At 45.0% G+C, this 26,647-nt stretch overlaps 3 protein-coding genes and 1 long non-coding RNA gene across 4 annotated transcripts; 1 reads left to right on the plus strand and 3 right to left on the minus strand.

The window, feature by feature from the left end:
• The first annotated feature begins 1,186 nt into the window (after positions 1-1,186).
• LOC115541333 (uncharacterized) lies at positions 1,187-2,340 on the plus strand. The gene is made up of 2 exons (XR_003976333.1): positions 1,187-1,411; positions 1,542-2,340. It is a non-coding gene; the product is annotated as an uncharacterized LOC115541333 (long non-coding RNA).
• A 1,068-nt stretch (positions 2,341-3,408) lies between these two features.
• Positions 3,409-22,635, minus strand: LOC115541766 (zinc finger protein 845). Its single transcript, XM_030353608.1, has 8 exons — positions 22,534-22,635; positions 21,639-21,922; positions 21,395-21,458; positions 19,829-20,845; positions 19,204-19,481; positions 7,749-8,973; positions 5,226-5,639; positions 3,409-4,385 (listed from the first exon to the last, which is right to left on the minus strand). Exons 1-8 carry the CDS (start codon positions 22,544-22,546, stop codon positions 3,589-3,591), a joined length of 4,092 nt encoding a protein of 1,363 aa, XP_030209468.1. The 5' UTR covers positions 22,547-22,635; the 3' UTR covers positions 3,409-3,588.
• On the minus strand, positions 14,473-16,936 carry LOC115541316 (zinc finger protein 570). The gene has a single exon (XM_030353007.1). The coding sequence runs from the start codon at positions 16,427-16,429 to the stop codon at positions 16,067-16,069; it is 363 nt and encodes a 120-aa protein (XP_030208867.1). The 5' UTR covers positions 16,430-16,936; the 3' UTR covers positions 14,473-16,066.
• A 175-nt stretch (positions 22,636-22,810) lies between the features above and the next one.
• On the minus strand, positions 22,811-26,535 carry LOC115541312 (THAP domain-containing protein 2; the record flags this gene model as incomplete). Its single annotated transcript, XM_030353001.1, has 2 exons — positions 26,001-26,535; positions 22,811-23,061 (listed from the first exon to the last, which is right to left on the minus strand). Coding segments are annotated over exons 1-2 (654 nt in total), but the record flags the coding sequence as incomplete, so codon positions are not given.
• Positions 26,536-26,647: the final 112 nt, after the last annotated feature.

Genomic DNA, 26,647 nt, shown 5'->3' on the forward strand with positions numbered 1-26,647 from the left:
GGTGATGACCGAAAGGACGAGATCGCGGGTACAAGCGGCCGAGATGAGTTTTCTCAGAAGGGTGGCTGGCGTCTCCCTTAGGGATAGGGTGAGAAGCTCAGCCATCCGTGAGGAACTCGGATTAGAGCCGCTGCTCCTTTACTTAGAAAGGAGTCAGCTGAGGTGGTTCGGGCATCTGGTAAGGATGCCCACTGGGCGCCTTCCTTGGGAGGTGTTTCAGGCACGTCCAGTGGGGAGGAGACCTCGGGGAAGACCCAGGACTAGGTGGAGAGATTATATCTCAACACTGGCCTGGGAACGCCTCGGGATCCCCCCGTCAGAGCTGGTCAATGTGGCCCGGGAAAGGGAAGTCTGGGGCCCCCTGCTTGAGCTGCTCCCCCCGCGACCCGACCCCGAATAAGCGGATGATGATGAGGATTTCCCCTCTAAGGGAAAAGCCCCTGATGTTTCAGAAACCTAGAAACGCCCCTGCTCATCAGTAATAACAATAACTACTGCAGTCCCGTAGCTGGTAAAAGACAGTTGTATTCGTTTGTAGTGGGGTGAGCAGACATTCTTAAAGAATCTGAACATTCCCTTGGTATCCAAGTAGTAGAGATCAGTGCCTGTACCCCCTTTGTTGAATTGTGCCCTTTCTCGTGGGATCCCCCTGGTTTGAACTTTGCAGAGGTGCACGCTCAGTCAGAAAGTCGATCCAAATAAAGAAGTGGACAACACTCGCGTTACAGTGCGTTTGTGTGTGTTCACACACATTCCTGATGCCATCTACCTTTGCATTAGCGACAGTAGGCTATTAGCTGGAGAGCTAATGCTACAGTAACATTATAAGGGTAACAAGGTAACCATATAAAGTAAACCAACAACATGATATAGTCTTGGTTGACTTACTTGTCCGAGGTTTGTAGGTAGCTGAGCCGAGGAGTTTGTACGGACCAGACGTTGAGCAAGTCCAGTGCCGTGTTCCAATATCCATACTATCAGTACTTACTTATGCCGCTTTTCCACCGCACATGTAGCTCAACTCGACACGACTCGACACGGTAGCAGCACGGGTCCTTTTCCACCGCAAATAGTACCTGGGCGGGGTCGGCTGCGCGAAAGGGCCGTGACGTATTTTTGTACGCGACGCAAACAACACCTACACAAACCACACATGGGACAGAACCCACATAACAACAATGGAGGACATCAATGCGATGGTATTCGTGCTGCTCGGTCTGGTGCTTTTTGTCAGACACAAAAGAGAAGAGAGTCAGAGAAGGCTGCACGCGGCGAGACAGAACACACTGGAAAAGTCCCGGAGAGTGTTGGAGTTTATACAACCATAGATATATAGAACATATATCTATGTATACAACAGTGTGAAGCCGAAGATGAGAGGAATCAAGCCTCCAAGAAAAGACGCATCCAGGTAAGCTAACTGTTGCTAATGCTAGCTAGCTCGTACAAAATAAGTCCAGTGTGCAACGTTTTAATGATTGCAAGCCATTTCTATAAGTACTAAAATCTGTAGCATGTGTGTGTGTGTGTGTGTGTTTCAGATGCTACTCTCGTCACAACATTTCCGCCGCAAACCGTCGGTCTGGGCGCACAACCGATCCTAGGAATGTGGATGTGATTGTTCCCGGCTTCACAAACGAGCAGTGGGTGGAGAACTCCAGGATGTCTGAAGAAACGTTTGGCTTCTTGTCCAACTAACTGCGTCCAGTTTTGGAGCGGCAAGACACCAATTTCCGCGGATGTGTGCCCCTGAAGAAGAGAGTGGCCATTGCACTGTGGAGGCTCGCTACTGGCTCTGAGTATAGGAGTATCGGACCTCTTTTTGGAGTCATCACAACTGTGTGCCGGTGTGTGCAGGATTTTTGTGCTGCAGCAGAGACATTGTTGATCGCCGGAACAAATCCGTTCTCCGGACGAGGTGAAGTTCCGCGAAATGGCTACCTACATTGAGAACAGGTGGGGGCTCCCACACTGTGTTGGTGCTATCGATTGGATCCCACATACCAATCCTTGCACCACAGGACTATCACTGTGACTTCTTCAGCCGTAAAGGCTGGCACTCCATCCTCCTTCAAGGTGTTGTCGATGGAAAGGGGCTGTTTTGGAAGGTGTTTGCTGGACTGGCAGGGAGCATGCATGGTGACCGAGTTGGATGTACAACCAGCAGAGCCTGGGGTGGCAGTGGCACAGGATGTAGAGGGCATCAATGTACGGGAGGGTCTAATGCAGTTCTTGTTGGCGAATAATTAACATGTTAGAATACATTTTGAATTTGCCATGCAGGTATACACTTCACATGTTGTATGTTATTGTGAGAACATTAAACTTTTGTACTTTTCATACATGTCTCCACTTTTGTTTTATCATATTTGTAAAGGTTACCAAGATTTACTGGCATTAAATGCTAAAAGATTAAAACATTTAAGAAAAATCTAGTATAACATTTGATGGGAAAATACTAGAGCTGTCAGTTAAACGCGTTATTAACGGCGTTAACGCAAACCAATTTTAACGGCGTTAAAAAAATATCGCGCGATTAACGCAACTCTTAAAGAAAAACAATTAAAAAAATTTGCTCAAAACAAAGAAGCAGTAGCCTGACTGCTATATTCAAATGACATTTGTTCAAAGCAGTTGTTTAATTGCACTATAGAGTATTTTTGTATCGTCCTGTTTTGATCAGTATATGCCAATGTTATCAATAAAAAATCTTTTGCGCAAGGCAAGCCGATGCAAATCACCATGTTGATAAGAGAATTAAAATGAGAATTATGGAACAAAGAAATCAAGGGATATTTAGCATAGAAAAATTATTTTTAATTTATCGTGAGTTAACTATGACGTTAATGCGATTAATCACGATTAAATATTTTAATCGCTTGACAGCTCTAGAAAATACACTAGACACCTTTTTAAAAAATGTGAACTAGGTGCTGGTTCCTTTCGGAACCGTAATTAATATATAGGGGAAAAGGACAGCACTGGTCCTATCACTACAATTAAATTGAAACATTTACACATTATTTGGTAACATCGTATGCCCTGTTAACACCTACCCGATAGTGGGCCCCGATGGCAAAATCAGCAGCTATCGTTATAACATCGGCAAATAGCGTGGTTGCATCGGGAAACACCGTTACTCTTCCTGGGAACATCGTTAGACAACGGGAAGAAATGCTCAATGATCGGACAACATCGGAAAAGAACGAACATGTTTGTTAATTTTGGGTCTATCGGGCTTGAATTATTTTTTAAACGATTAATCTAGCGATTATTTTTCTGATGCATCGATTAATGAAACGATTCATTTTTTCAGTCCGATTCGAATTTGATTCGATTATCTCCCCATTAATTGACTGACAGCAATTTATACATGTTGATTTACATATCTGAATGAAAAAACATGAATTCCGTAACACTGCAATACATGTTTATTGCCTTTAAATTATTAACAATAAAAACAAAGCGAATCAAAAGTTGGAAAGTGTTTAGTCAGAAATGTTCAACAAATACAGGATAGAGGTGTCAAAGCATCTTGTACCCCATGTTAAAGCACCCCATTGTCCGTGTGCATGAGCATGTGCACTTCTAACCAGAGTGAGTCCTCACGTGAATCTTCAGGGCGGAGCCATGACTGAAGCGCATCCTGCATTGGTCACACCTGTAGGGCTTCTCGCCGGAGTGAGTCCTCATGTGGATCTTCAGGGTGGAGACACGACTGAAGCGCATCGTGCATTGGTCACACCTGTACGGCTTCTCGCTTGTGTGAGTCCTCATGTGGGTCTTCAGCGCAGAGCTCTGACTGAAGCGCTTCGTGCATTGGCCACACCTGTAGGGCTTCTCCCCTGAGTGAGTCCTCAGGTGGGTCTTCAGGGTGCCTGTCCGACTGAAGCGCTTCGTGCATTGGTCACACTTGTAGGGCTTCTCACCAGTGTGAGTCCTCATGTGGATCTTCAGGTCGCTTTTCCATTGGAAGCGCATCATGCATTGGGCGCACCTGTGCGGCTTCTCGTTGGTGTTGGTACTCATGTTGACGATCATATTGGCATTGTTGGGAATAACCTTGCCACCCAAGACACCGGGCCGGCCCTTGCGGCCGCCCTGATGCCCAGTCAGCTCCTCAAGGCGGACGAGCCGTACGCTGCAGTTCAGGCTCTTGGCCACGCTGTGGTCAGCGGACAGCGAGCTCAAGGCCTCCAGTTCTGACGCGGCAAAGAGGGTGTCATGGCCGTCCACCGCCAGTGAGCCCTCCCCTTGTCCGTAGACGCTCAGGATGCGCAGCTCCCCCCTGTGACTTGACATGTGGGAGGAGCCAGGGGCGTCCACACGCAGACACTCCGAGGTGGCGCCGCGCTGCGTGCTGCAGTCTCTGATGTCATTGCCGTCTTCATCAGAGAGGAAAACAAAGACAGAGAGAAAGTAAAGGTTTTAATTCATTATTTGCAGAAAGGGATCCAGTATGTACTATGTACATACTTGTGTGTGTATTGGAAGAATTATATTTTGACATTCTTTCTTTCTAACTTCTATTTGTTGATTATGAATGTTCCTTGTCCCCCTTTGGGTGATCAAGGGTCAAAGGTTCAAGTTGAGAAGGCACCGATACGTCTCCGCCTTTTAAGGATGTGGGGAGGACATAAAGACACAACCCAGGTCACCATACATACATACAGGTGGTTAGTGAGGTCCCCCCTTCACTTTAGGCGTCTTTGAGTGTTACTTATTATTATTATTCTTCATGTTTAACCTCTGTTTTCCTTTTATTCCTAGTCTGTTTTACATAGTTTTGAATGATGACTATATGCTCTGTAAGGTGACCTTGGGTGTCTTGAAAGGCGCCTCTAAATTAAATGTATTATTATATTATTATTACCATACCAATACTGTAGTTATAATGGGAGTCAGAGCCAATTCAGCATTCCTGACACCTGTTTGCCATGAAGAAGATGTGAATCATTCTACTATGAATATGCATAAGTAGTCCTCGTGTTTTAGCAGGGCTCTGGTGCTTCTCAAAAGAGGACCAGGCTTTTTAGCGCGGGTAGAATCAAGTACATTCTCATTTGATCCAGGTCGTTTGCTTGCATAGATGCAATGTGTATTACTAACCTCCAGCGGGCCAGTCTCCACCAATATCCTCTTCAACCTTGATTGAAAGGGTGTCAGGGGTCTGCTGCTTTCCACATAAAGTAGAAAAAACACACAAGACATATTCTTTCATTTGCAAAGATTAGTTGTGAATCCCCACTTACGACTCATTGCTTCATAAAGGTGTGGGCTTTCTAAGGGTGTGTGCTGGAGTTGTAACAGAGGAAGCCTCTCATTTGGATGCTGAATAAGAAGATGATTTCCAACCTGCACACTCAGCTCCTCGTGGCAGACCAGCCGCTCGCCGCGCTCCAGGCTCTTGGCCGCGCTCTGGTCCGCAGGCAGCGAGTTCAGGGCCTCCACTTCTGACGCGTTGAAGAGGGTGTCATGGCCGTCCACCGCCAGTTGACCGTCCCCTACTTCGTGGACGATCACAATCTTCAGCTCCTCCCTGTGACTGGCCAGGTGGGAGGAGCCAGGGGCGTCCACACCCAGACTCTCCGAGGTGGCGCCGCGCTGCGTGCTCCGGTCTCCAAAGGCATCGCAGACTTCTGCAGAGGGAGATTTTTTTTTTTACAGAGAGTAATTGATACACTCTTCTCATAATGCACTCTGTGCATTTGTACACGTGAAAGGAACTCTTTAAATGTATGCGTATATAACATTGACCCAGAGGGTTTAAAATGTGTCCTGCAGACAGATTCACCGTTTGGGAGAGGGATCCAGCACACTCCCGTCGGCCCATTGTCTCCCGCCGGAGCCCCGCTGCCCGCCGCAACGAGGCAACACAATCGCGGGTCGTTGGTGCCCCGGCGCTGCCCGCTTCCGAGACGGTGGTGCCACGTCAGCGGGTAGCGAGACTCCGGTGGGAGACAATCGCGGGCAACAATCCCCTTTCTCCGCCATGTCGTGGTTCATGTACTTCAGGGAGTCAAAGCCAAAGCTCCCTCCCCCCCCCCCCCCCCCCCCAATTCCATCCCAACCATGGCAGAGATAACCCCCACTACGAGTCTCGTTGTGGAAATACCAGAGATGTCAGAGAAACCTGACGAGTTACGTGCCACAACACCGACAGCAGAACGGTTATCCAAACAACAAAGAAGTGTACAACGGTCGTAGATCATTATCGGGCCGCATTCTCCGGGCGGGCAAAGCAAAGAAGGGGCGGTAACCTGGCCCCTTATGACGACATATGGGGCCAAAAAGGCGGAGTAGGACACCTAGTGCTCGTTTTACACCCAAAGCCGGTTTCCCACCGCCGCGCGGCAACTCGCCGCCTCCATTCATTTCAAAGAGGGAAGGGCGGCAGAGTAGCCTGGTCCTACCAGACCATCGTACTTCATTTCATTTGTACAGAAGGTCTGGAACTGCTCAATTGACAAACGTTCTCTCTATGGAGGCGGGTATCTGAAGAAGTTTTAAAATGATTGGATCTGCACAGTGCCACTCTGGATCTGCCATAACCAATCGCATAGCGTTTGGTCGTGACGTATGTCATGCGACGGGACCGGCTCCTTCAACACTAACGGAGCCAGCTGGAAAATCAAACTTTTCCCGGACCCGGTGGGGAGACGCGCCACAACATCATTGCCACCAACAAAACTCTGCAAAGCTAGTTCTTGCTCCGGCTTTAATTGATCGATTTTCGGCAGCGATCCCACAACAGACCGAATAGCTTCTCTCGTATCCTTCTCAATTGTCTTCCTCCGACTACAACTGAAACTGGCGCTCGACCTAGACGTCATCGTTCTCAGCCACTCCCTCTGTTCGCTGATTGGACCGCCAGAAATCTGGTTAACATGGAACGCATTCATATTAAGCAGATCCAGACCTAGTACTGAAGTGAAATGAAAATTAAGCGGAAGTAGGTAGGTGGCCGGTGCCAGGCTAGCGGCAGAGGGGAGGCAGTTACAAAAAAGGCTGTTGGACAAGGAAGGGATTGCCGCCCACGTGAACGCGCACAGATTATGCCCTACAGCTCAGCTTTCCCCGTGTTGAAACTTTCGGCAGCAGCAGCAGCCGCTTTTAAAGACGCCTGGCCCTTCACACCGCCGCGCTGAACCATCCGACAGCGCGGCGGATATCGTGGCGGTTTGCAGGCACCTAACGCCATTTCTAGCTACTGGGGGGAGTCATTAATGGTAGAAAACCTCAAAGTGAAATTTTCATGCCATGGGACCTTTAAAAAAAGATTTTTTTTATAATGATGTAATTTATTTTCTGATAAAGCACAGAATTTTTACTTTTTACTTTTACAGTGTTAGATCAGAAGGTCGTGTTGCTGGGTTATTTTAAACAGACCTGAAAAGCTGAAACTAACCTGCACTTGGTGTCTTTGAATCTGAGATCAATCTATACACACACGAGGCCTCACGCATTTGAAATGAGTCAGAAATTAGATTTTCACTTTCGTTTTAAAAATTAATACAAAACTGTCTTGAGTCTCTGATGATGTTTTTGGATACATAGTAATAATCAACTCATAAGTAACAGCAAGAAATTGATATAGTAAAAGTGTATTTGACAATTCCACCACTGTCTGAATTAGAATTATGATGTAGAGTGACAGGGTGTACAGGCCTTAAATAATCCCTCCGTTTCAAGATGCCTTATATCATGTTAAAATTTATGTGCCACCCCAAAATAATCTCTGTGCTCACCCTGGCCATCCCACTGAAAATGTTCTTGCTCCTCCACTGAGCTCTTCATGTATTGGTCGCACCCGTACGGCTTCCCGCCGGAGTGAGTCCTCATGTGACGCTTCAGCTTGGATTTCTCTCCGAAGCGCTTCGTGCATTGGTCACACTTGTAGGGCTTCTCCCCGGAGTGAGTCGCTATGTGTCTGTTCAGGGTGCCTTTCAGACTGAAGCGCTTCGTACATTGGTCACACTTGTAGGGCGTCTCCCCGGTGTGAGTCCTCATGTGTGTCTTCAGGGCGGAAATATGAGTGTAGCGCTTCGTGCATTGGTCACACTTGTAGGGCTTCTCCCCGGAGTGAGTCATCATGTGGATCATCAGGTAGCTTTTCTTTCTGAAGCGCATCGTGCATAGGTCACACCTGTAGGGCTTCTCCCCAGCGTGAGTCCACATGTGGATCTTCAGGGAGCTTTCCTTTCTGAATCGCATCGTGCATTGGTCACACTTATAGGGATTTTCCCCGGAGTGGGTCCTCATGTGGCCCTTCATGTGGCTTTTCAGACTGAAGCTCATCGTGCATTGGTCACACTTGTAGGGCTTCTCCCCGGAGTGAGTCCTCATGTGGACCTTCAGCGCCCCGTTCTGACTGAAGCACTTGATGCAGTGGTCACACTTGTACGGCTTCTCCCCGGAGTGAGTCCTCATGTGGACCTTCAGGGACCCGCTCTGACTGAAGCGCTTCGTGCATTGGTCACACCTGAACGGCTTCTCCCCGGAGTGAGTCCTCATGTGGACCTTCAGGTAGCCTTTTCGACTGAAGCACATCATGCATTGGTCGCACACGTACGGCTCCTCGTGGGTGTGGATCATATTGGCATTGTTGGGAATAACCTTGCCACCCAAGACACCGGGCCGGCCCTTGCGGCCGCCCTGATGCCCAGTCAGCTCCTCAAGGCGGACGAGCCTCACGCTGCAGTTCAGGCTCTTGGCCACGCTGTGGTCAGCGGCCAGCGAGCTCAAGGCCTCCGGTTCTGACGCGGCAAAGAGGGTGTCATGGCCGTCCACTGCCAGTGAGCCCTCCCCTTGTCCGTAGACGCTCAGGATCCGCAGCTCCCCGCTGTTACTTGACATGTGGGAGGAGCCAGGGGCGTCCACACGCAGACACTCCGAGGTGGCGCCGCGCTGCGTGCTGCAGTCTCTGATGTCAATGCCGTCTTCTTCGGAGAGGAAAGCGAAAATAATGGTATTAATTCATTATTTGCACAAAGGGATCCAGTATGTACTTTGTACACACTTTTGTGTGTTGGAAGAATTATATTTTGACATTCTTTCTTACTTCTTTTAGTTGATTATGCATTTTCCTTGTCCCCCTTTGGGTGATCAAGGTCTAAAGGCTCCAGCTGAGAAGGCACCGCTACGTCTCCGCCTTTTGAGGATGTGGGGAGGTCATAAAGACACAACCCAGATCATCTGTTGTTGCCTCATCACATGTTTTACCAATACTGTAGTTATAATGGGAGTCAGAGCTCATTCAGCATTCCTGACATCTGTCTGCCATGAAGAAGATGTAAATCATTCTACTGTAAACTGTACAAGTAGTCCTCGTGTTTTAGCATGGCTCTGGTCATGATGCTTTTCAAAAAAGGAGCAGGCTTTTTAGCGCAGGTAGAATCGAGTACATTCTCAGTTGATCCAGGTTGTTTGCTTGCATATATGCAATGTGTATTACGAACCTACAGAAGGACTGCCACCACCAATATCCTCCTCAACCTTGATTGAAATGGTGTCTGGGGTCTGCTGCTTTACAAATAAGAGACAAACAAGACGTATTCTTTCATTTGCACAGAATAGTTGTTAATCCCTACTAACGACACATTGAATCATAAAGGTGTGTGCTTGCTATGGGTGTGTGCTGGAGTTGTAACAGAGGAAGCCTCTCATTTGGATGCTGAATAAGAAGATGATTTCCAACCTGCACACTCAGCTCCTCGTGGCAGACCAGCCGCTCGCCGCGCTCCAGGCTCTTGGCCGCGCTGTCGTCCGCAGACAGCGAGTTCAGGGCCTCCACTTCTGACGCGGTGAAGAGGGTGTCATGGACGTCTGTCGCCAGAGGGCCCTCCCCTTTTCCGTGGACGCACAGGATCTTCATTTCCTCAGTGTGACTTGAAATGTGGGAGGAGCCAGGGGCGTCCACACCCAGACTCTCCGAGGTGGCGCCGCGCTGCGGTCTACAAAGGCATCGCAGTCTTCTGTAGAAGGAGAAAAAAAGAACATAGTAATTGTTTTGATACATTATTTGCATAACGGGAGGCATTGTGTATTTGTACACGTAACAGCAACTCTTGAAATATATGCGTCTGTAACATTGACACAGAGGGTTTAAAATGTGTCCTGCAGACAGATTCACGGTTTTGGAGAGGGACGTCTCCTCCAGCACCCTCCTCCCTAGACTCAAAGCTTAAGCCGGTGACCAGGTGAAGGAAACTCAACGTACACCAGCGCAAAATGATCTGAGCACATTACAACATGACATGCGAGAAAAGCGCAAATATTCTATTTTGACAATAAAAAGCGACTGATCGGCTGTGTTAAATGTTGAATACATTCAACATTTTTAACCCTTCTGGGTACTTGACTGATTCCATCTTTGAAATGAAACTCCCAAGATTGACTCGTGTTTTATCAGAGGGCTGGTCATGATGCTTTTCAAAAGAGGACCAGGCTTTTTAGCGCAGGTAGAATCTAGCATCAGCCTAGAATCTATGCTTTCTAGAATCTACTACATCAAAGAACAAAAAGACTTAATGTGGAAAGTACATACCTTCACTTGTAAAATGGGGCTTTAAAGTCTTTAAGGATAGCTGTGTGCCTACAGTATGCGTTTCCAGGTGGTCTGTCTGGCAGGCAACATCCCTTGAGAGAAGCTGCTGAATGTAAGCACTTGATCTAATGTCCTGTGTAGAGACAAGGTCAAATTAGTACTCAATTTATTACTTTGTATATATTCCAGGTGCAAGTTATAAGAAGATATAAGATAAGCATGTTTAGTGAGTTAGATTAGCCTAATACTTTATTAAAAAATGATATATATGAAATGATATTACATGATTTATTTGTTTACATATTTTAAAGTTCATACATCTTACAAAATGATATGAAATGATATCACATGATTTATTTGTTTACATATTTTAAAGTTCATGCATCTTACAAGTTAATTTCATCATCTCAATACAATGACATCAAGCTCTGATGCTAATAACTGCTAATAACCCTTTGATTTGAATCAGGCGTGAAGGGGAAAACATGAGTGGGCTATGCATTTAGGAAGAGTTAACCGGCCATAATTATCACCTCATCAGTAAAATGCTAGAACTACTGCGGTCCAGTGGCCGGTAAAATACAGTTGTATTCGTTTGTTGTATGGTGAGCAGACATTGTTAAACATTGCATTCCCTTGGTATCCGAGCAGCAGAGATCAGTGTCTGTACCCCCGTTGTTGAATTGTGCCCATTCTCGTATGATGATCCCCCTGGCTTGCAGATGTAAACACTCATTCAGGTGATCGGTGATCCAAATAACAAAGAAGTGTACAACACTCGCGTTACAGTGTGTGTAGTTACACACATACCTGATGCTATCTACCTTTACATTAGCGATAGTAACTGGGCTGTTAGCTATAGAGCTAATGCTACAGCTACATAATAAGGGTAACAAGGTAACCACATACAGTAAAGCAACACAATTCTATAGCGTAAATGGACTTACTTTTTCTTGGTTTGTAGCTGAGCCAAGGAGGTTTGTTACTGAGCTAGACTTGCTTTTCCGACATTGAGCAAGTCCAGCTCTGCATTGGCCCAAGTTGAGGAGGCAGTGGTCAGTGAAATGTTTTGCGCAGACTGGCGCATTTCCAGAGACAATACCATTAACCCACTGCTTCTTCCGAGGCTTGGATGAAGGAATTCAAAAACAGACCTGTGTTGATTTCTACATCCAAACACTGAGCAACTGCGAGGCTCGTTTGCGAGCCATGATGTCTCTCAAGGGAAGAATGTGGCACGCAACTCACAGGGTCGTAGCTCATTTTCTCATGGGCGGTCGAGACAGAATCTCTGGGCGGGCAAAGCAGAGAAAGGGGAGGTAAACTTTCCCCGTAATATTCTTTTTTTTATTGAACATGGTGAAAAAATAATACAAATAAATTAATGAGCATTAAAATGCAAGAAAGATTTTTTTAAGTTTAGATATAGTGGTACATTTTAAGCATTTTGCATATGGTTCGTGGTGGTGGTTTGATGAATACACTGGCGAAGTCACGCCTCTTCCGGTAGAGCCCATCGGACCATCGGCATCAATTTCTGTGCTTGGTAACTCTTCTGCCTGTATCTTCCCATGATCAAGCTTTAAAATAAAATAAAATATATTGCTGTCAGAATTTTCCTAGAAATAAATTACCCGTCACACAGACATCAATTATTATCAATAAAAAACAAAGCGAATCAAAAGTTGCAAAGTGTTTAAACATGATGAAAAAAAGAAATTAAACGCACTAATTTCGACTTCCGGGAAGATGGCGGAGAGAGTAAACGCATAGTTAACTAGCTCTCCGGAGTCTGTAAAATATTCCCACTATTCAGATATAACTCGACAAACAAAACTAGAGTATGAGTGGGACAAGAAAGAAAATAAGTCAGAAAAGCAACAAAAAGCAAAACGAAGCAGAAGACCAACCCTTAGCGGAAGACATCTCAGAATACGAGGTTAGCGAACACGAAGAAGAGACAACCGAGAAAATGGACAGCGCGGAGACGCTAAGAGTCGGGGCTTGCTGCTATCAGCAAGGACATCAACGAACTTAAACAAGAACTACGCCATGAGCTGACCACATTTAAAGACGACTTCACGCACTATTCAGCTGCACATAAAGTTAATTCAAGGATAGACTATTTTCCACTGAATACAGGGGATAAACACAGAGTGACGGAATGTAAAATAGGAGGGGCAGACGTGTCTGACCATAATCCACTCTATTAAAAAATATGTTTAAGTAATAGGAAACAAAATACTGTATGGAGACTGAATTTAGGAATATTGAACAATGAACGACGGAAAGAGAAGGTAAAAGCAGAAATAAAAAGGTACATAGAGGAAAATAACAATGGAGCAGTAGACCCAACAATATTATGGGATGCCATGAAGGTCGTGATAGGGGGGAAATTGATAGCGGAAACTGTGCTTGCAAAACAAATTAAATTAGAGTAATATAGAACACATACGAGAGGCTTAGGGAATTAGAACAGGGATATCAAAGAACAGAAGATCCAAAGGTCTATCAACAAATCAAGGAAGTAAAAAAAAAAAAGATAAATGACATTAGACGAAGTTGAAAAAAGGAACAAATTCTTGAAACAAAATTATTACGAAGCAGGCTCAAAGGCGACTAAATTGCTGGCGAGACGTATACGTAAACAAAAAGCACTTGGTAGTATACATAAAATCCGAGATCCACACACAAGTGAATTAACAGATAAACCGGAGGATACAGAGAACATTTTTTTGTGGATACTACAAGGAACTACATGCACAACCCACATCTGAATGTGAGGAGGAAAGGAAGCTATTTTTAAATTCTTTGGATTTACCATCAATTGGTAGTATACAAAATGAGACATTAATGACCAATATTACTATAGAAGAAGTGAAAGATGCAATAAAGACACTAAAAGATAATAAATCCCCAGTTAGTGACGGATACCCAGCAGAGTGGTAGCCTACAGGATGTTCGGGAAAGAGCTGACGCCACTACTTGTGGATTCTTTTAATTGGACTCTTCATAACAATAAAATACCTCCATCATAACCATCATCCCAAAACCAGGGAGGGACAAGGAACATTGTCAGAACTATAGACCAATCTCATTATTAAATGTAGATTACAAAATATATATACAACAATTATCTCCAAACGATTGAATACTTTAACAGAACTGATAGAGGAAGATCAAAGAGGATTTATTAAAGGACGTCAAACACATAACATTAGTAGGGCCCTGCATATTGTAGATCAAACACAAAAGGAAAAACAAAGTACTATATTAGTAAGTATTGATGCAGAAAAGGCATTTGATTTGGTAAATTGGGAATTCTTATATAAAGCATTAGAACGATTTGGATTCAATAGTAAGTCTATACAGTGCATAAAGACATTATACCACCAGCCCACTGCTAGAATCAACATAAATGGAAACCTAACTGACAAATTTAGTATACAGAGATCAACTCGGCATGGCTGTTGTTCATCACCCACTCTTTTTGCGCTTTTTAACGAACCTTCGGCACAAGCAGTACGCCAAAATGAAGAGCTTAAGGGATTTATAGTAAATGGCAAGTAACATAAAATAGGACTTTTCGCAGGTGACGTCGTAGCCTTCTTCGAACAACCGAATAAATCAGTACCTGTATTGATGAAACTGCTGGAAATGTACGGACACCTTTCGGGTTAAAAAGTAAATGTTTCAAAAACACAAATTTTAACTCGTTATTACACCCCACCAAAGGAGATTCAGAAAGCATTCCACTTAAATTGGAATCTGAAGAAAATGAAAATATCTGGGCATTACCATCACGAAAGGATTATCTAAACTTTATAAAGCCAATTATAACAAGATAAGTCAGGAGATACAAAAAGACACGGAAAGATGGTCTACTTTACCACTAGATCTTAACTCAAGAATTGAGATTATCAAAATTAATGTTCAACCAAGACTTCTTTATTTATTCCAGTCCCTACCAGTAGAGGTCCCCCAAACCCAATTTGTGACCTGGGACAGGTTAATATCTCGGTTTATCTGGGGAGGCAAAAAAACAAGGGTTAGGTACGAAACTCTCCAGTTACCAAAAGATAAAAGGAGATATGGGTCTCCCGAAACTGAAAGTACTTTCACGCTGCCCAATTTAGGCATGTGGGTGTATGCCAGATTACACGGCTAAGTGGAAAGACAGGGAAATAGAGTTTGTAAAATATCCTTTCCAGAGCCTTATTGGAGATCAAGAAATATACAAAAGGACTAAAAACAATATAGATTAAATTGCAACATTTACACTTGAACTATGGTTCAGAGTTATTAAAAATGATAGGATAAACAAAAGATATTAGATGGGTAGCATTTGACAGTAATTTTAAATCAGATTAATATGATAAAGGATTCAAGCAGTGGGTAGACAAGGGAGTCACGGCATGGTGTCTTTAGAGAAGGATGGGGCACTGGACAGTTTCCAAAACGTGAAGGATAAATATAGTTTGGATAAACAGGAATTCTACAGGTACCTACAACTAAGAGATTATAAAAAAGAAATCGAGATAGACCCCTCCACAGAAGTGAATGGTGTGATCCAAATTATAATGAATACATACAAAGGAAAAAAATCATATCTGCTTTATATCAAACATTGATAACTAAACATTCAACTAAATACATAAAGGAAAAATGGGAATCAGTTTAATACGAACATTTCGGATGATGATTGGCAAGACATGTTGAAAACGCATCAAACAACCAGTAATTCGCGGATATGGAGGCAGTTCTCTTGGAAAAATTGGGTCCGTTTTTTTTTAAATCACGCCCAAGGTCAAGAGCAAATATAATAACACAAATTTAACATGTTGGAGAGAGTGTGGAGTAAAGGATGCTGCAGACCACTCACACATTGTTTGGAAATGTCATGGGGTATTTAAGTTTTGGGGAATTGTACATGAAACTGTACAAAAGATACTAAGTTAGGATATTCCAATGAGCTATATGGTACTATGCCTTTGTAAATTAAATTTTACCGAAGGGAGTATAAGAGTGAGATAAATATTTGGTTCAAATACTACTGATAGCTAGTAAGAAGGCCATAACTAGGAAATGGGGTAAGGTGGAGCCTCCTTGTAAGGAAGAATGGATTGGAAGAAATCTGTTATGGACAAACTGACACACTGCCTAAGACTACATCAAGCACAGCTTGAAGAAAAGTTGGAGAAATGGACAATATTTAGAACCAAAACCGGCGACGAGGAATATAGACAGGAACAAATGACTTAGATGAAGACACGAAAAGAAGAACTGCTAGAAATGTAACTCCCAAGCCAAACTTTGATTGGTTTGTCATGTTTTCTGTATTATTTTTGACTGTATACTGTCTGTGAATTTTGCAATAAAAATGTAAGTGAAAAAAAAAAAAGAGCATTCATTTCAACGAATACAGGCTAGAGGTGTCAATCAAAGCATATTGTTACCCCATGTCAAAGCACCACATTGTCCGTGAGCTTGAGCATGTGCACTTCTAACCAGAGTGAGTCCTTATGTGGCTCTCTTTAGGTAGGAGACACGACTGAAGCACTTTGTGCATTGGTCACACTTGTAGGGCTTCTCCCCGGAGTGAGTCCTCATGTGGACGATCATATTGGCATTGTTGGGAATAACCTTTCCACACAAGACACCGGGCCGGCCCTTGCGGCCGCCCTGATGCAAAGTCAGCTCCTCAAGGCGGACGAGCCTCACGCTGCAGTTCAGGCTCTTGGCCACGCTGTGGTCAGCGGACAGCGAGCTCAAGGCCTCCGGTTCTGACTTAACGAGGAGGGTGTCAAGGCAGTCCACCGCCAGTGGGCCCTCCCCTTGTCCGTGGACGCTCAGGATCTTCAGCTCCTTGCTGCGACTGGACATGTGGGAGGAGCCAGGGGCGTCCACACCCAGACTCTCCGAGGTGGCGCCGCGCTGCGTGCTACGGCCTCCAAAGGCATCGCAGTCTTCTGCAGAGGGAGAATAAAAATACAGAAAGTAATTGTTTTAATACATTATTTGCATCAAAGGAGGCAGTGTGTATTTTAAACATGTGAAAGGAACAATTTAAAGATCTCCTATTATACTACTTCTCTGGTCTTAATTTCTTATTAATGACTCCTATAGAGCAACCCGACACGAATCACAGCACAAAAAACTACTCTTCCTCTCATCTGGGCACTTTCAGCATTCTCTGTCAACACTTGGCTTCGTCCTTCTCCACCACCCTCGCCTGCCAACCATACTCCTTTGTGATTGGTTACCTTCCGGGAGAGCATGTTGCAATATTACGTAGATAAATCCCGGAAATTTGAACAAGTGAATCGCGACCGGCGTCCCTAGTGTATAGCGCTCTGCACTGCCACCCAAGACGGTCAGCAGGGAATACGTCTAATCACTTGACATCCTTATTTGACACTTTAGTATAATAATAATAATTATATTTAAAAAGGTGCCTTTAAAATGAATTGAGACGCCAATCGAGATGCTGATGCAGAAGGATCACCGTGTCTGCAGTGCTCATTTTCAATGAGGACTTCTCATCATTCCGAAAAGAGCTGCTGACCCAAAGAACCCAAAGAAAGTGTCTTTGAAGAAGAATGCTATTCCACGAGTGCAGCAAGTTCTTTGGGTCAGCAGCTCTTTTAGGAATTATATAATAATATAAATTGTATTTAAAAGGTGCCTTTCTCAGCACTCAAGGACACCGTACAGAGGTACACAAAAGTCATTTGAGAGGAACACAATAAAAAAAGAAAATAAAAAAAATTATATATAGAAAGAAAGACAATTGTAACAACATAGACATAGTAATTGGCACCAGGTGGAAGGGGGCAGTTTTGAACAGATGGGTTTTGAGATGTGATTTGAAAAGTGTAAATGAAGTGATGCTTCTGAGTTTGGCTGGTAGAGCATTCCAGAGATGGGGGAAAGACAGGTGTACGGAGTTAGAGGATCTGAGGGAGCGGGAGGGAGTGGGCACGTGGATGAGGTCGGACACATATGGGGGAGCGAGCTTGTGGACGGCCTTAAATGTAAACAGGAGGACTTTGAAATTTGAGACGGAACTGAACCAGGAGCCAGTGGAGCTGCTGGAGGACAGGGGTGAAGTGAAATGTTCATGCCATGGGACCTTTAAAAAAATGAATGTTTTTGCAATTATTATAATAATATTTTTTGATCAGTATATGCCAATGTTGTTATCAATAAAAAAAACATTTGCACAAGGCAAGCCGATGCACTTCTCCATGTTGATAAGAGCATTAAAATGAGAAAAATTAATGGGACAAAGAAAGGGAGGGATATTAAGCATATAAAAAAGAATTGCGATTAATCGTGAGTTAACTATGACATTAATGCGATTGAACGCGATTAAATATTTTAATCGCTTGACAGCACTAGTTCAAATGCTTTCATGACTACAGAGGTGAGGGCGACCGGTCTGTAGTCATTCAAGCAGGTGATCTTGGTCTGGTCCGAGTGCTTTCCTGATGTTCTGACCTTTGAAGAGCCTCCGAACCTCACGCTCCGTCTAACGGAGTGTGTGGTGATGGCGATGGAAGCTAGTCTATTGAGGAGGGCGGTGTGACAGAGTGTATCAAAGGCTGAGCTGAGGTCGAGGAGGATGAGGATGGTGGGGAGATCAGAATCAGCTGCCAGAGGCAACAGTTTTTTTTAAGGGATTTTAGAGATGAATGGAAGATTAGAAATTGGACGGAAGTTGTTGAAGTTGGAGGGGTCAGCACCAGGTTTTTTCAGCATTGGTGCAATAGCCGCGGTTTTGAAGGTTGTAGGGAAAGTTCCAGTGGTGAGAGAGGAGTGGATGATGGCAGAAATGAGGGGAACCAGAGAAGGGAGGCAGGCTTTAACTAGTTGTGCGGGGAGGGGGTCCAGTTGACAAGGGGATGGTTTGGATATTTATTTATTTTTTCAAAGTGTGCATTGACACAGATTCACAGTTTTGGAGAGGGACGTCTCCTCCAGCACCCTCCCCCCTGGACTCAAAGCTCACGCGGGTGACCATATGGAGGAAGCTCAACGAACACCAGCACAAAATGATCCGAGCACAACATGACATGCGAGACAAGCGGAATTATTCTATTTTGACAATAACAAGCGACAACGTGTCCTTCCCTGTAAGCTGATCAGCTAAAATTTATGCATTTTGAATTCATTTGATGTTTGGGGACGATAAACCAGCTTGTGTGGCATCTGTCTTGAAACTTTTCTGGGCTCTTGACTGATTCCATCTTTGAAATGCAACTCCAAAGTTTGACTTGTGTTTTAGCAGGGCACTGATCATGATGCTTTTCCAAAGAGGACCAGGCTTTTTAGCGCAGGAAATATCAAGTACATTCTCAGTTGATCCAGGTAGTTTGCTTGCATAGATGCAATGTGTATTACTAACCTACAGCGGGCATGCCTCCACCAATATCCTCTTCAACCTTGATTGAAATGGTGTCTGGGGTCTGCGTCTTTCCACATAAAGAAGGAAACACATACAAGACATTATTTCATTGGCACAGAATAGTTGTTAATCCCCACTAACGACACATTGAATCATAAAGGTGTGGGCTTTCCATGGGTGTGTTTTAGAGTTGTAACAGAGGAAGCCTCTCATTTGGATGCTGAATAAGAAGATGATTTCCAACCTGCACACTCAGCTCCTCGCGGCAGACCAGCCGCTCGCCGCGCTCCAGGCTCTTGGCCGCGCTGTGGTCCGCAGACAGCGAGTTCAGGGCCTCCACTTCTGACGCGGTAAAGAGGGTGTCATGGCCGTCTATCGCCAGTCTACCCTCCCCTTTTTCATGGATGATCAGAATCTTCAGCTCCTCCCTGTGTCTGGCCAGGTGGGAGGAGCCAGGGGCGTCCACACCCAGACTCTCCGAGGTGGCGCCGCGCTGCGTGCTACGGTCTCCAAAAGCAGCGCCATCCTCTGCAGAGGGAGATTTTTCTTTTTAACAGAGAGTAATTGTTTTGATACTGTCTGCATAAAAGGAGGCAGTGTGTATTTGTACACGTGAAAGGAACTCTTTAAATGTATGTAACATTGACCCAGAGGGTTTGAAACGTGTGAACCCTCCGGCAGCGAGGCGGTTATCAGGGCGGTTGCCGCGCGGCGGCTTGCAAGCACCTAACGCCATTTCTAGCTACTGGGGAATCATAGGCAGGCTGGGGGAACTCATTAATGTAAACCTCATGAAGTGAAATGTTCATGCCATGGGACCTTTAAAAAAATGAATGTTTTTGCAATATTATAATAATGATAATCTCTGGTCTCACCCTGGCCATCCCAGTGAAAATGTTCTAGCTCCGCCACTGAGCCCTTCATGCGTTGGTCGAACTTGTAGGGCTTCTCCCCGGAGTGAGTCCTCATGTGGGACTTCAGGTTGCCTTTCTGACTGAAGCGCTTTTCGCATTGGTCGCACTTGTAGGGCTTCTCCCCGGTGTGAGTCATCATGTGGGCATTCAGGTCGAAAATATGACTGAAGCACTTCACGCATTGGTCACACTTGTGAGGCTTCTCCCTGGAGTGAGTTCTCATGTGGAGCTTCAGGCTGCATTTCTGACTGAAGCGCTTTGTGCATTGGTCGCACTTGTAGGGCTTCTCCCCGGAGTGAGTCCTCATGTGGATCTTCAGGGTGCCTTTCACAGTGAAGCTCATCGTGCATTGGTCGCACTTGTAGGGCTTCACCCCGGAGTGGCTCCTCATGTGACGCTTCAGAGTGCATTTCTGACTGAAGAGCTTCATGCATTGGTCACACCTGTAGGGCTTCAGGCCAGAGTGAGCCGTCAAGTGGAGCTTAAGTTCACATTGCCATTGGAAGCGCTTAGTGCATTTGTCACAACTGTAGGGCTTCTTCCCGTAGTGAACCATCATGTGGCGTTTCAGGTAGCCTTTCCGACTGAAGCGCTTCATGCATTCGTCGCAACCGTACGGCTTCTCGTCGGTGTGGATCTGATTGGCCTTGTTGGGAATAACCTTGCCACACAAGACACCGGGCCGGCCCTTGCGGCCGCCCTGATGCCCAGTCAGCTCCTCAAGGCGGACGAGCAGCACGCTGCAGTTCAGGCTCTTGGCCACGCTGTGGTCAGCGGACAGCGAGCTCAAGGCCTCCAGTTCTGACGCGGCAAAGAGGGTGTCATGGCCGTCCACCGCCAGTGGGCCCTCCCCTTGTCCGCAGACGCTCAGGATGCGCAGCTCCCCGCAGTGACTTGACATGTGGGGGGAGCCAGTAGCGTCCTCACTCGTCGCGCCGCGCTGCGTGCTGCAGTCTCTGATGTCATTGCCGCCGTCTTCTTCAGAGAGGAAGAGAGAAAGTAATGGTATTAATTCATTATTTGCACAAAGGGATACAGTATGTAGTTTGTACACACTTGTGTGTACTGGAAGTAGGGCTGGGCGATATACCGCTAGTAAAATTTATACCGGTAAATTTTTGAAAGATATGTAGTTGAGACATATCACCCTACGGTATATTGTATATTATTTTGATGTTGCCTTGCAAGCCCTATTTTATATGGCTTACCGCTACCCTGTGAGCCTACAAGCTATGTTCAGCTGATCCATCCCCTTACATATACGTAGTGTTCTCCCAACCACGTTACGCATCACAACAAACTTTAAACAAAAACATGGTGGTAGAAGTAGTAGTACGGAACCCGTAAAGGGACATGGGGTAAAAAAAGGGTTTTAACGTTTCTCCCTCTTGTCCCTCTGAGTTTTAGCAGGGCTCTGGTCATGATGCTTTTCAAAAGAGGACCAGACGTTTTAGCGCAGGTAGAATCGAGGACATACTCAGTTGTTCCAGGTCGTTTGCTTGCATACATGCAATGTGTATTACTAACCTACAGCGGGCATGCCTCCACCAATATCCTCTTCAACCTTGATTGAAATGGTGTCTGGGGTCTGCTGCTTTCCACATAAAGAAGGAAACACACACAAGAAATTCTTTCATTATCACAGAATAGTTGTTAATCCCCACTTACGACACATTGAATCATAAAGGTGTGGGCTTTCAATGGGTTTGTTTTAGAGTTGTAACAGAGGAAGCCTCTCTTTTGGATGGTGAATGAGAAGATGATTTCCAACCTGCACACTCAGCTCCTCGTGGCAGACCAGCCGCTCGCCGCGCTCCAGGCTCTTGGCCGCGCTGTGGTCCGCAGACAGCGAGTTCAGGGCCTCCACTTCTGACGAGGTGAAGAGCGTGTCATGGACGTCTGTCGCCAGAGGGCCCTCCCCTTTTCCGTGGACGCACAGGATCTTCATTTCCTCAGTGTGACTTGAAATGTGGGAGGAGCCAGGGGCGTCCACACCCAGACTCTCCGAGGTGGCGCCGCGCTGCGTGCTGCGGTCTACAAAGGCATCGCAGTCTTCTGCAGTAGGAGAAAAAAAGAACATAGTAATTGTTTTGATACATTATTTGCATAAAGGGAGGCATCGTGTATTTGTACACGTAACAGCAACTCTTGAAATATATGCGTCTGTAACATTGACACAGAGGGTTTAAAATGTGTACTGCAGACACAGATTGACAGTTTTGGAGAGGGAAGTCTCCTCCAGCACCCTCCCCCCTGGACTCAAAGCTCACGCGGGTGACCATATGGAGGAAGCTCAACGAACACCAGCGCAAAATGATCTGAGCACAACATGACATGCGAGACAAGCGGAATTATTCTATTTTGACAATAACAAGCGACAACGTGTCCTTCCCTGTAAGCTGATCAGCTAACATTTATGCATTTTGAATTCATTTGATGTTTGGGGACGATAAACCAGCTTGTGTGGCATCTGTCTTGAAACTTTTCTGGGCTCTTGACTGATTCCATCTTTGAAATGCAACTCCAAAGTTTGACTCGTGTTTTAGCAGGGCGCTGGTCATGATGCTTTTCCAAAGAGGACCAGGCTTTTTAGCGCAGGAAATATCAAGTACATTCTCAGTTGATCCAGGTAGTTTGCTTGCATAGATGCAATGTGTATTACTAACCTACAGGGGGCATGCCTCCACCAACATCCTCTTCAACCTTGATTGAAATGGTGTCTGGGGTCTGCGTCTTTCCACATAGAGAAGGAAACACATACAAGACATTATTTCATTGGCACAGAATAGTTGTCAATCCCCACTAACGACACATTGAATCATAAAGGTGTGGGCTTTCTATGGGTGTGTTTTAGAGTTGTAACAGAGGAAGCCTCTCATTTGGATGCTGAATAAGAAGATGATTTCCAACCTGCACACTCAGCTCCTCACGGCAGACCAGCCGCTCGCCGCGCTCCAGGCTCTTGGCCGCGCTGTGGTCCGCAGACAGCGAGTTCAGGGCCTCCACTTCTGACGCGGTGAAGAGGGTGTCATGGACGTCTGTCGCCAGAGGGCCCTCCCCTTTTCCGTGGACGCACAGGATCTTCATTTCCTCAGTGTGACTTGAAATGTGGGAGGAGCCAGGGGCGTCCACACCCAGACTCTCCGAGGTGGCGCCGCGCTGCGTGCTGCGGTCTACAAAGGCATCGCAGTCTTCTGCAGTAGGAGAAAAAAAGAACATAGTAATTGTTTTGATACATTATTTGCATAAAGGGAGGCATCGTGTATTTGTACACGTAACAGCAACTCTTGAAATATATGCGTCTGTAACATTGACACAGAGGGTTTAAAATGTGTACTGCAGACACAGATTGACAGTTTTGGAGAGTGACGTCTCCTCCAGCACCCTCCTCCCTAGACTCAAAGCTCAAGCGGGTGACCAGTTGGAGGAAACTCAACGAACACCAGCGCAAAATAATCTGAGCACAACATGATATACGAGACAAGCGCAAATATTCTATTTTGACAACAAAAAGCGACAAAGTTTTCTTCCTTGTAAGCTGATCAGCTAACATTTAGAATACATTCAACATTTTGAACCCTTCTGGGTTCTTGCTTTTCAAAAGAGGACCAGGCTTTTTAGCGCAGGTAGAATCTAGCATCAGCCTAGAATCTATGCTTTCTAGAATCTACTACATCAAAGAAATATAAAAAATACTCAATGTAGAAAGTACACACCTTCACTTTTAAAATGGGGCTGCAAAGTCTTTAAGGATAGCTGTGTGCCTACAGTATGTGTTTCCAGGTGTTCTGTCTGGCAGGCAACATCCCTTGAGATAAGCTGCCGAATGTAAACACTTGATGTGCTGGTCTGTGTAGAGGCAACAAACTAAAATCAGCACTCAATACATTACTTTGTATATATTCCAGGTGCAAGTTGTAAGAAGATATAAGATAAGCATGTTTAGTTAGTAGTATTAGTTATATGAAAATGATATTACATGATTTATTTGTTTAAATATTTTATAGTTCATATATCTTACAAGTTCATCTCAATACCATGACATCAAGCTCTGCAGAAATCTGCTAATAACCCTTTGATTTGAATCAGGCGTGAAGGGGAAAACATGAGTGGGCTATGCATTTAGGAAGAGTTAACCGGCCATAATTATCACCTCATCAGTAAAATGCTAGAACTACTGCGGTCCAGTAGCTGGTAAAAGACAGTTGTATTCGTTTGTAGTAGGGTGAGCAGGAATTGTTAAAGCTTCGGGACATTCCCTTGGTATCCAAGCAGTAGAGATCAGCGACTGTACCCCCGTTGTTGAATTGTGCCCATTGTCGTGTGATGATCCCCACTCATTCAGGTGATCGGTGATCCAAATAAGAAAGAAGTGTACAACACTCGCGTTACAGTGTGTGTATTTACACACATACCTGATGCCATCTACCTTTACATTAGCGACAGTAACTGGGCTGTTAGCTATAGAGCTAATGCTACAGCTACATAATAAGGGTAACCATGTACAGTAAAGCAACACAATGATATAGCGTAAGTTGACCTACTTTTTCGAGGTTTGTAGCTGAGCCGAGGAGGTTTGTTACTGAGCTAGACTTTGAGCAAGTCCAGCTCTGCATTGGCCCAAGTTGAGGAGGCAGTGGTCAGTGATATGTTTTTGCGCAGACTGGCGCATTTCCAGTGACAATACCATTAACCCACTGCTTCTTCAGAGGCTTGGATGAAGGAATTCAAAAACAGACTTGCGTTGATTTCTACATCCAAACACTGAGCAACTGCGAGGCTCGTTTGCGAGCCATGATGTCTCTCAAGGGAAGAATGTGGCACGCCACTCACACGATCGTAGCTCATTTTCTCATGGGCGGTCGAGACAGAATCTCTGGGCGGGCAAAGCAGAGAAAGGGGAGGTAAACTTTCCCCGTAATATTCTTTTTTTTATTGAACATGGTCAAAAAATAATACAAATAAATTAATGAGCATTACAATGCAAGAAAGGTTTTTTTAGTTTTGATATAGTTGTACATTTTAAGGATTTTGCATATGGTTCGTGGTGGTGGTTTGATGAATAGACTGGCGAAGTCACGCCTCTTCCGGTAGAGCCCATCGGACCATCGGCATGAATCATGGCCGTTTCTCAATTCCTAGCACGCGTACTACGGACTCGATGACTTGCAAGTACGTACTTGGCAAGTCCGTACCTCAAGCACAGACTTGCGAGCAAGCGAGTACGTACAATAGGTTAAATGTCGAGTGATGTACATAGAGAGCAAAAACCGAAGTCAAATTCCTCGTTTGTTCGGAAACCTGGCCAATAAAGCTGAATCTGAATCTGAATCTATATCGTCACCCTCTTAAAGTGATGGCCTAAGTCACCTTTTTGCCAAAATGATTTTCTTGCCTAAATCAGCTCTTTGTGATGCTAGCCACCTCTGGTAAAATCCCCAACATCCTCAGTTGAACAGATCATGTGATCTTACCCGTTTAGTGTAATGGCCTATGTCAAGAGTGTGAATTAGGCCAATTTATTTTGCCTAAGTCACTAGACAAGAGTGACTTAGGCAATTTTATGAGCGTTTCAAGATGGCGGCCACTTTGAATTAAAGTGCCATTCACAGCCAAACTTCCCTCTGTCTCCTCTGAGTCTATGTGTGCTCCACTAGCATATTCAAATGTTTGTGGCATAGGCCTACCCTTCCGCATGGTCTGTTACAGTAGTGGGAAAAAAAAGAAATGCACTGTTTTGCCTCACTTATTCCAGAATTAATTCGGCCCAAGTCAGGTTCAAAATTTAGTAAATCACAAAGGCATGTTCATAAATTGGCCTAAGTCATCTTATCCTCTTATGTTACACAATTGACTGACATCATTATTTGTATATCAATAGAAATCTATTGTCATAACCTTTGTGTTTGAAATGATTCATAAATATCATATACTCTATATATGGTTCAGTTTTTTCTGTTTTCTGAACAACTTGAAAATATGACTTAGGCCATTACTTTAAGAGGGTGACGATATGCAACCCCAGTTCAACAGTACGTATGATGTTGATTGAATGTTTTAACGTTAACCATGCCATGTTTGTCAAAAGTATACAATAGCCGAACAGCTAGCTAGTTAGCACACATCTACTTACCGGCAAGTGGTCGTGTCGCGTAGTCATGTTCTCCGGTACCTCTCCGTTCCGTTTGGGCTTTGTCCTCTCCTTCAGCTTTTCGAGCTGACACCCGTTTATACACATCTGTTTTCTTCAGGGCTGTGGTGTAGCTGTTCCAGTCAAAACGACTGGGAACAGCTCCAGTATTCAGCCTAGCACTCCCGTCGGTATAATCAGCCGCTGAGAAATGCCGACTACAGACCAGTGTACTCCCCTTCTGAATCACGAAATTAACTCCTTCATCCCGTCTGATCGCCCTGACCCACTGCTGTCTTTGGTCTGTATTAGTTGGGAAGTCGTGGAAATGCAAATACGGTTGTTTTTGTTTGGAATTGGCGCATAGAGGTACACAACAGAAGCTCTTGTTTTTTGACTGCGCCATTGTCAAATATCATGGACTACGCGACCGGAAGTCACTTTACCCGGTGAAGGCAAAATCGAACGCCGAACCAGGAAGTTGTGAGATAGGCCTATTGGAACCATAGACATCTGATTGGAACGGGACTCTCTAAATCGACGCAACTTCGACCTGGGCGGGACTTTACGTCCTACGTCACTCGCTATGGGTGTGCAATGCATGTGTGCGCATAGCCGTCACTCGCGATGGGTGTGCATGTGAGAAAGGT

This window comes from Gadus morhua, chromosome 4 (assembly GCF_902167405.1).
Source record: "Gadus morhua chromosome 4, gadMor3.0, whole genome shotgun sequence".
In the NCBI taxonomy this organism is placed as follows: Eukaryota; Metazoa; Chordata; class Actinopteri; order Gadiformes; family Gadidae; genus Gadus; species Gadus morhua.

What these genes read in the sequence shown, in the direction of transcription:
- LOC115541316 (XM_030353007.1), bottom strand. Translation starts at nt 16,429, where the DNA reads ATGTCCAGTCGCAGCAAGGAGCTGAAGATCCTGAGCGTCCACGGACAA.
- LOC115541766 (XM_030353608.1), bottom strand. An exon ending in TGGAGGCATGCCCGCTGTAG is followed by an intron (nt 20,846 to 21,394) that starts GTTAGTAATACA and finishes TCCTCTCTGAAG; the next exon opens with AAGACGGCGGCAATGACATC. An exon ending in TTTTCACTGGGATGGCCAGG is followed by an intron (nt 19,482 to 19,828) that starts GTGAGACCAGAG and finishes CTCCCTCTGCAG; the next exon opens with AGGATGGCGCTGCTTTTGGA.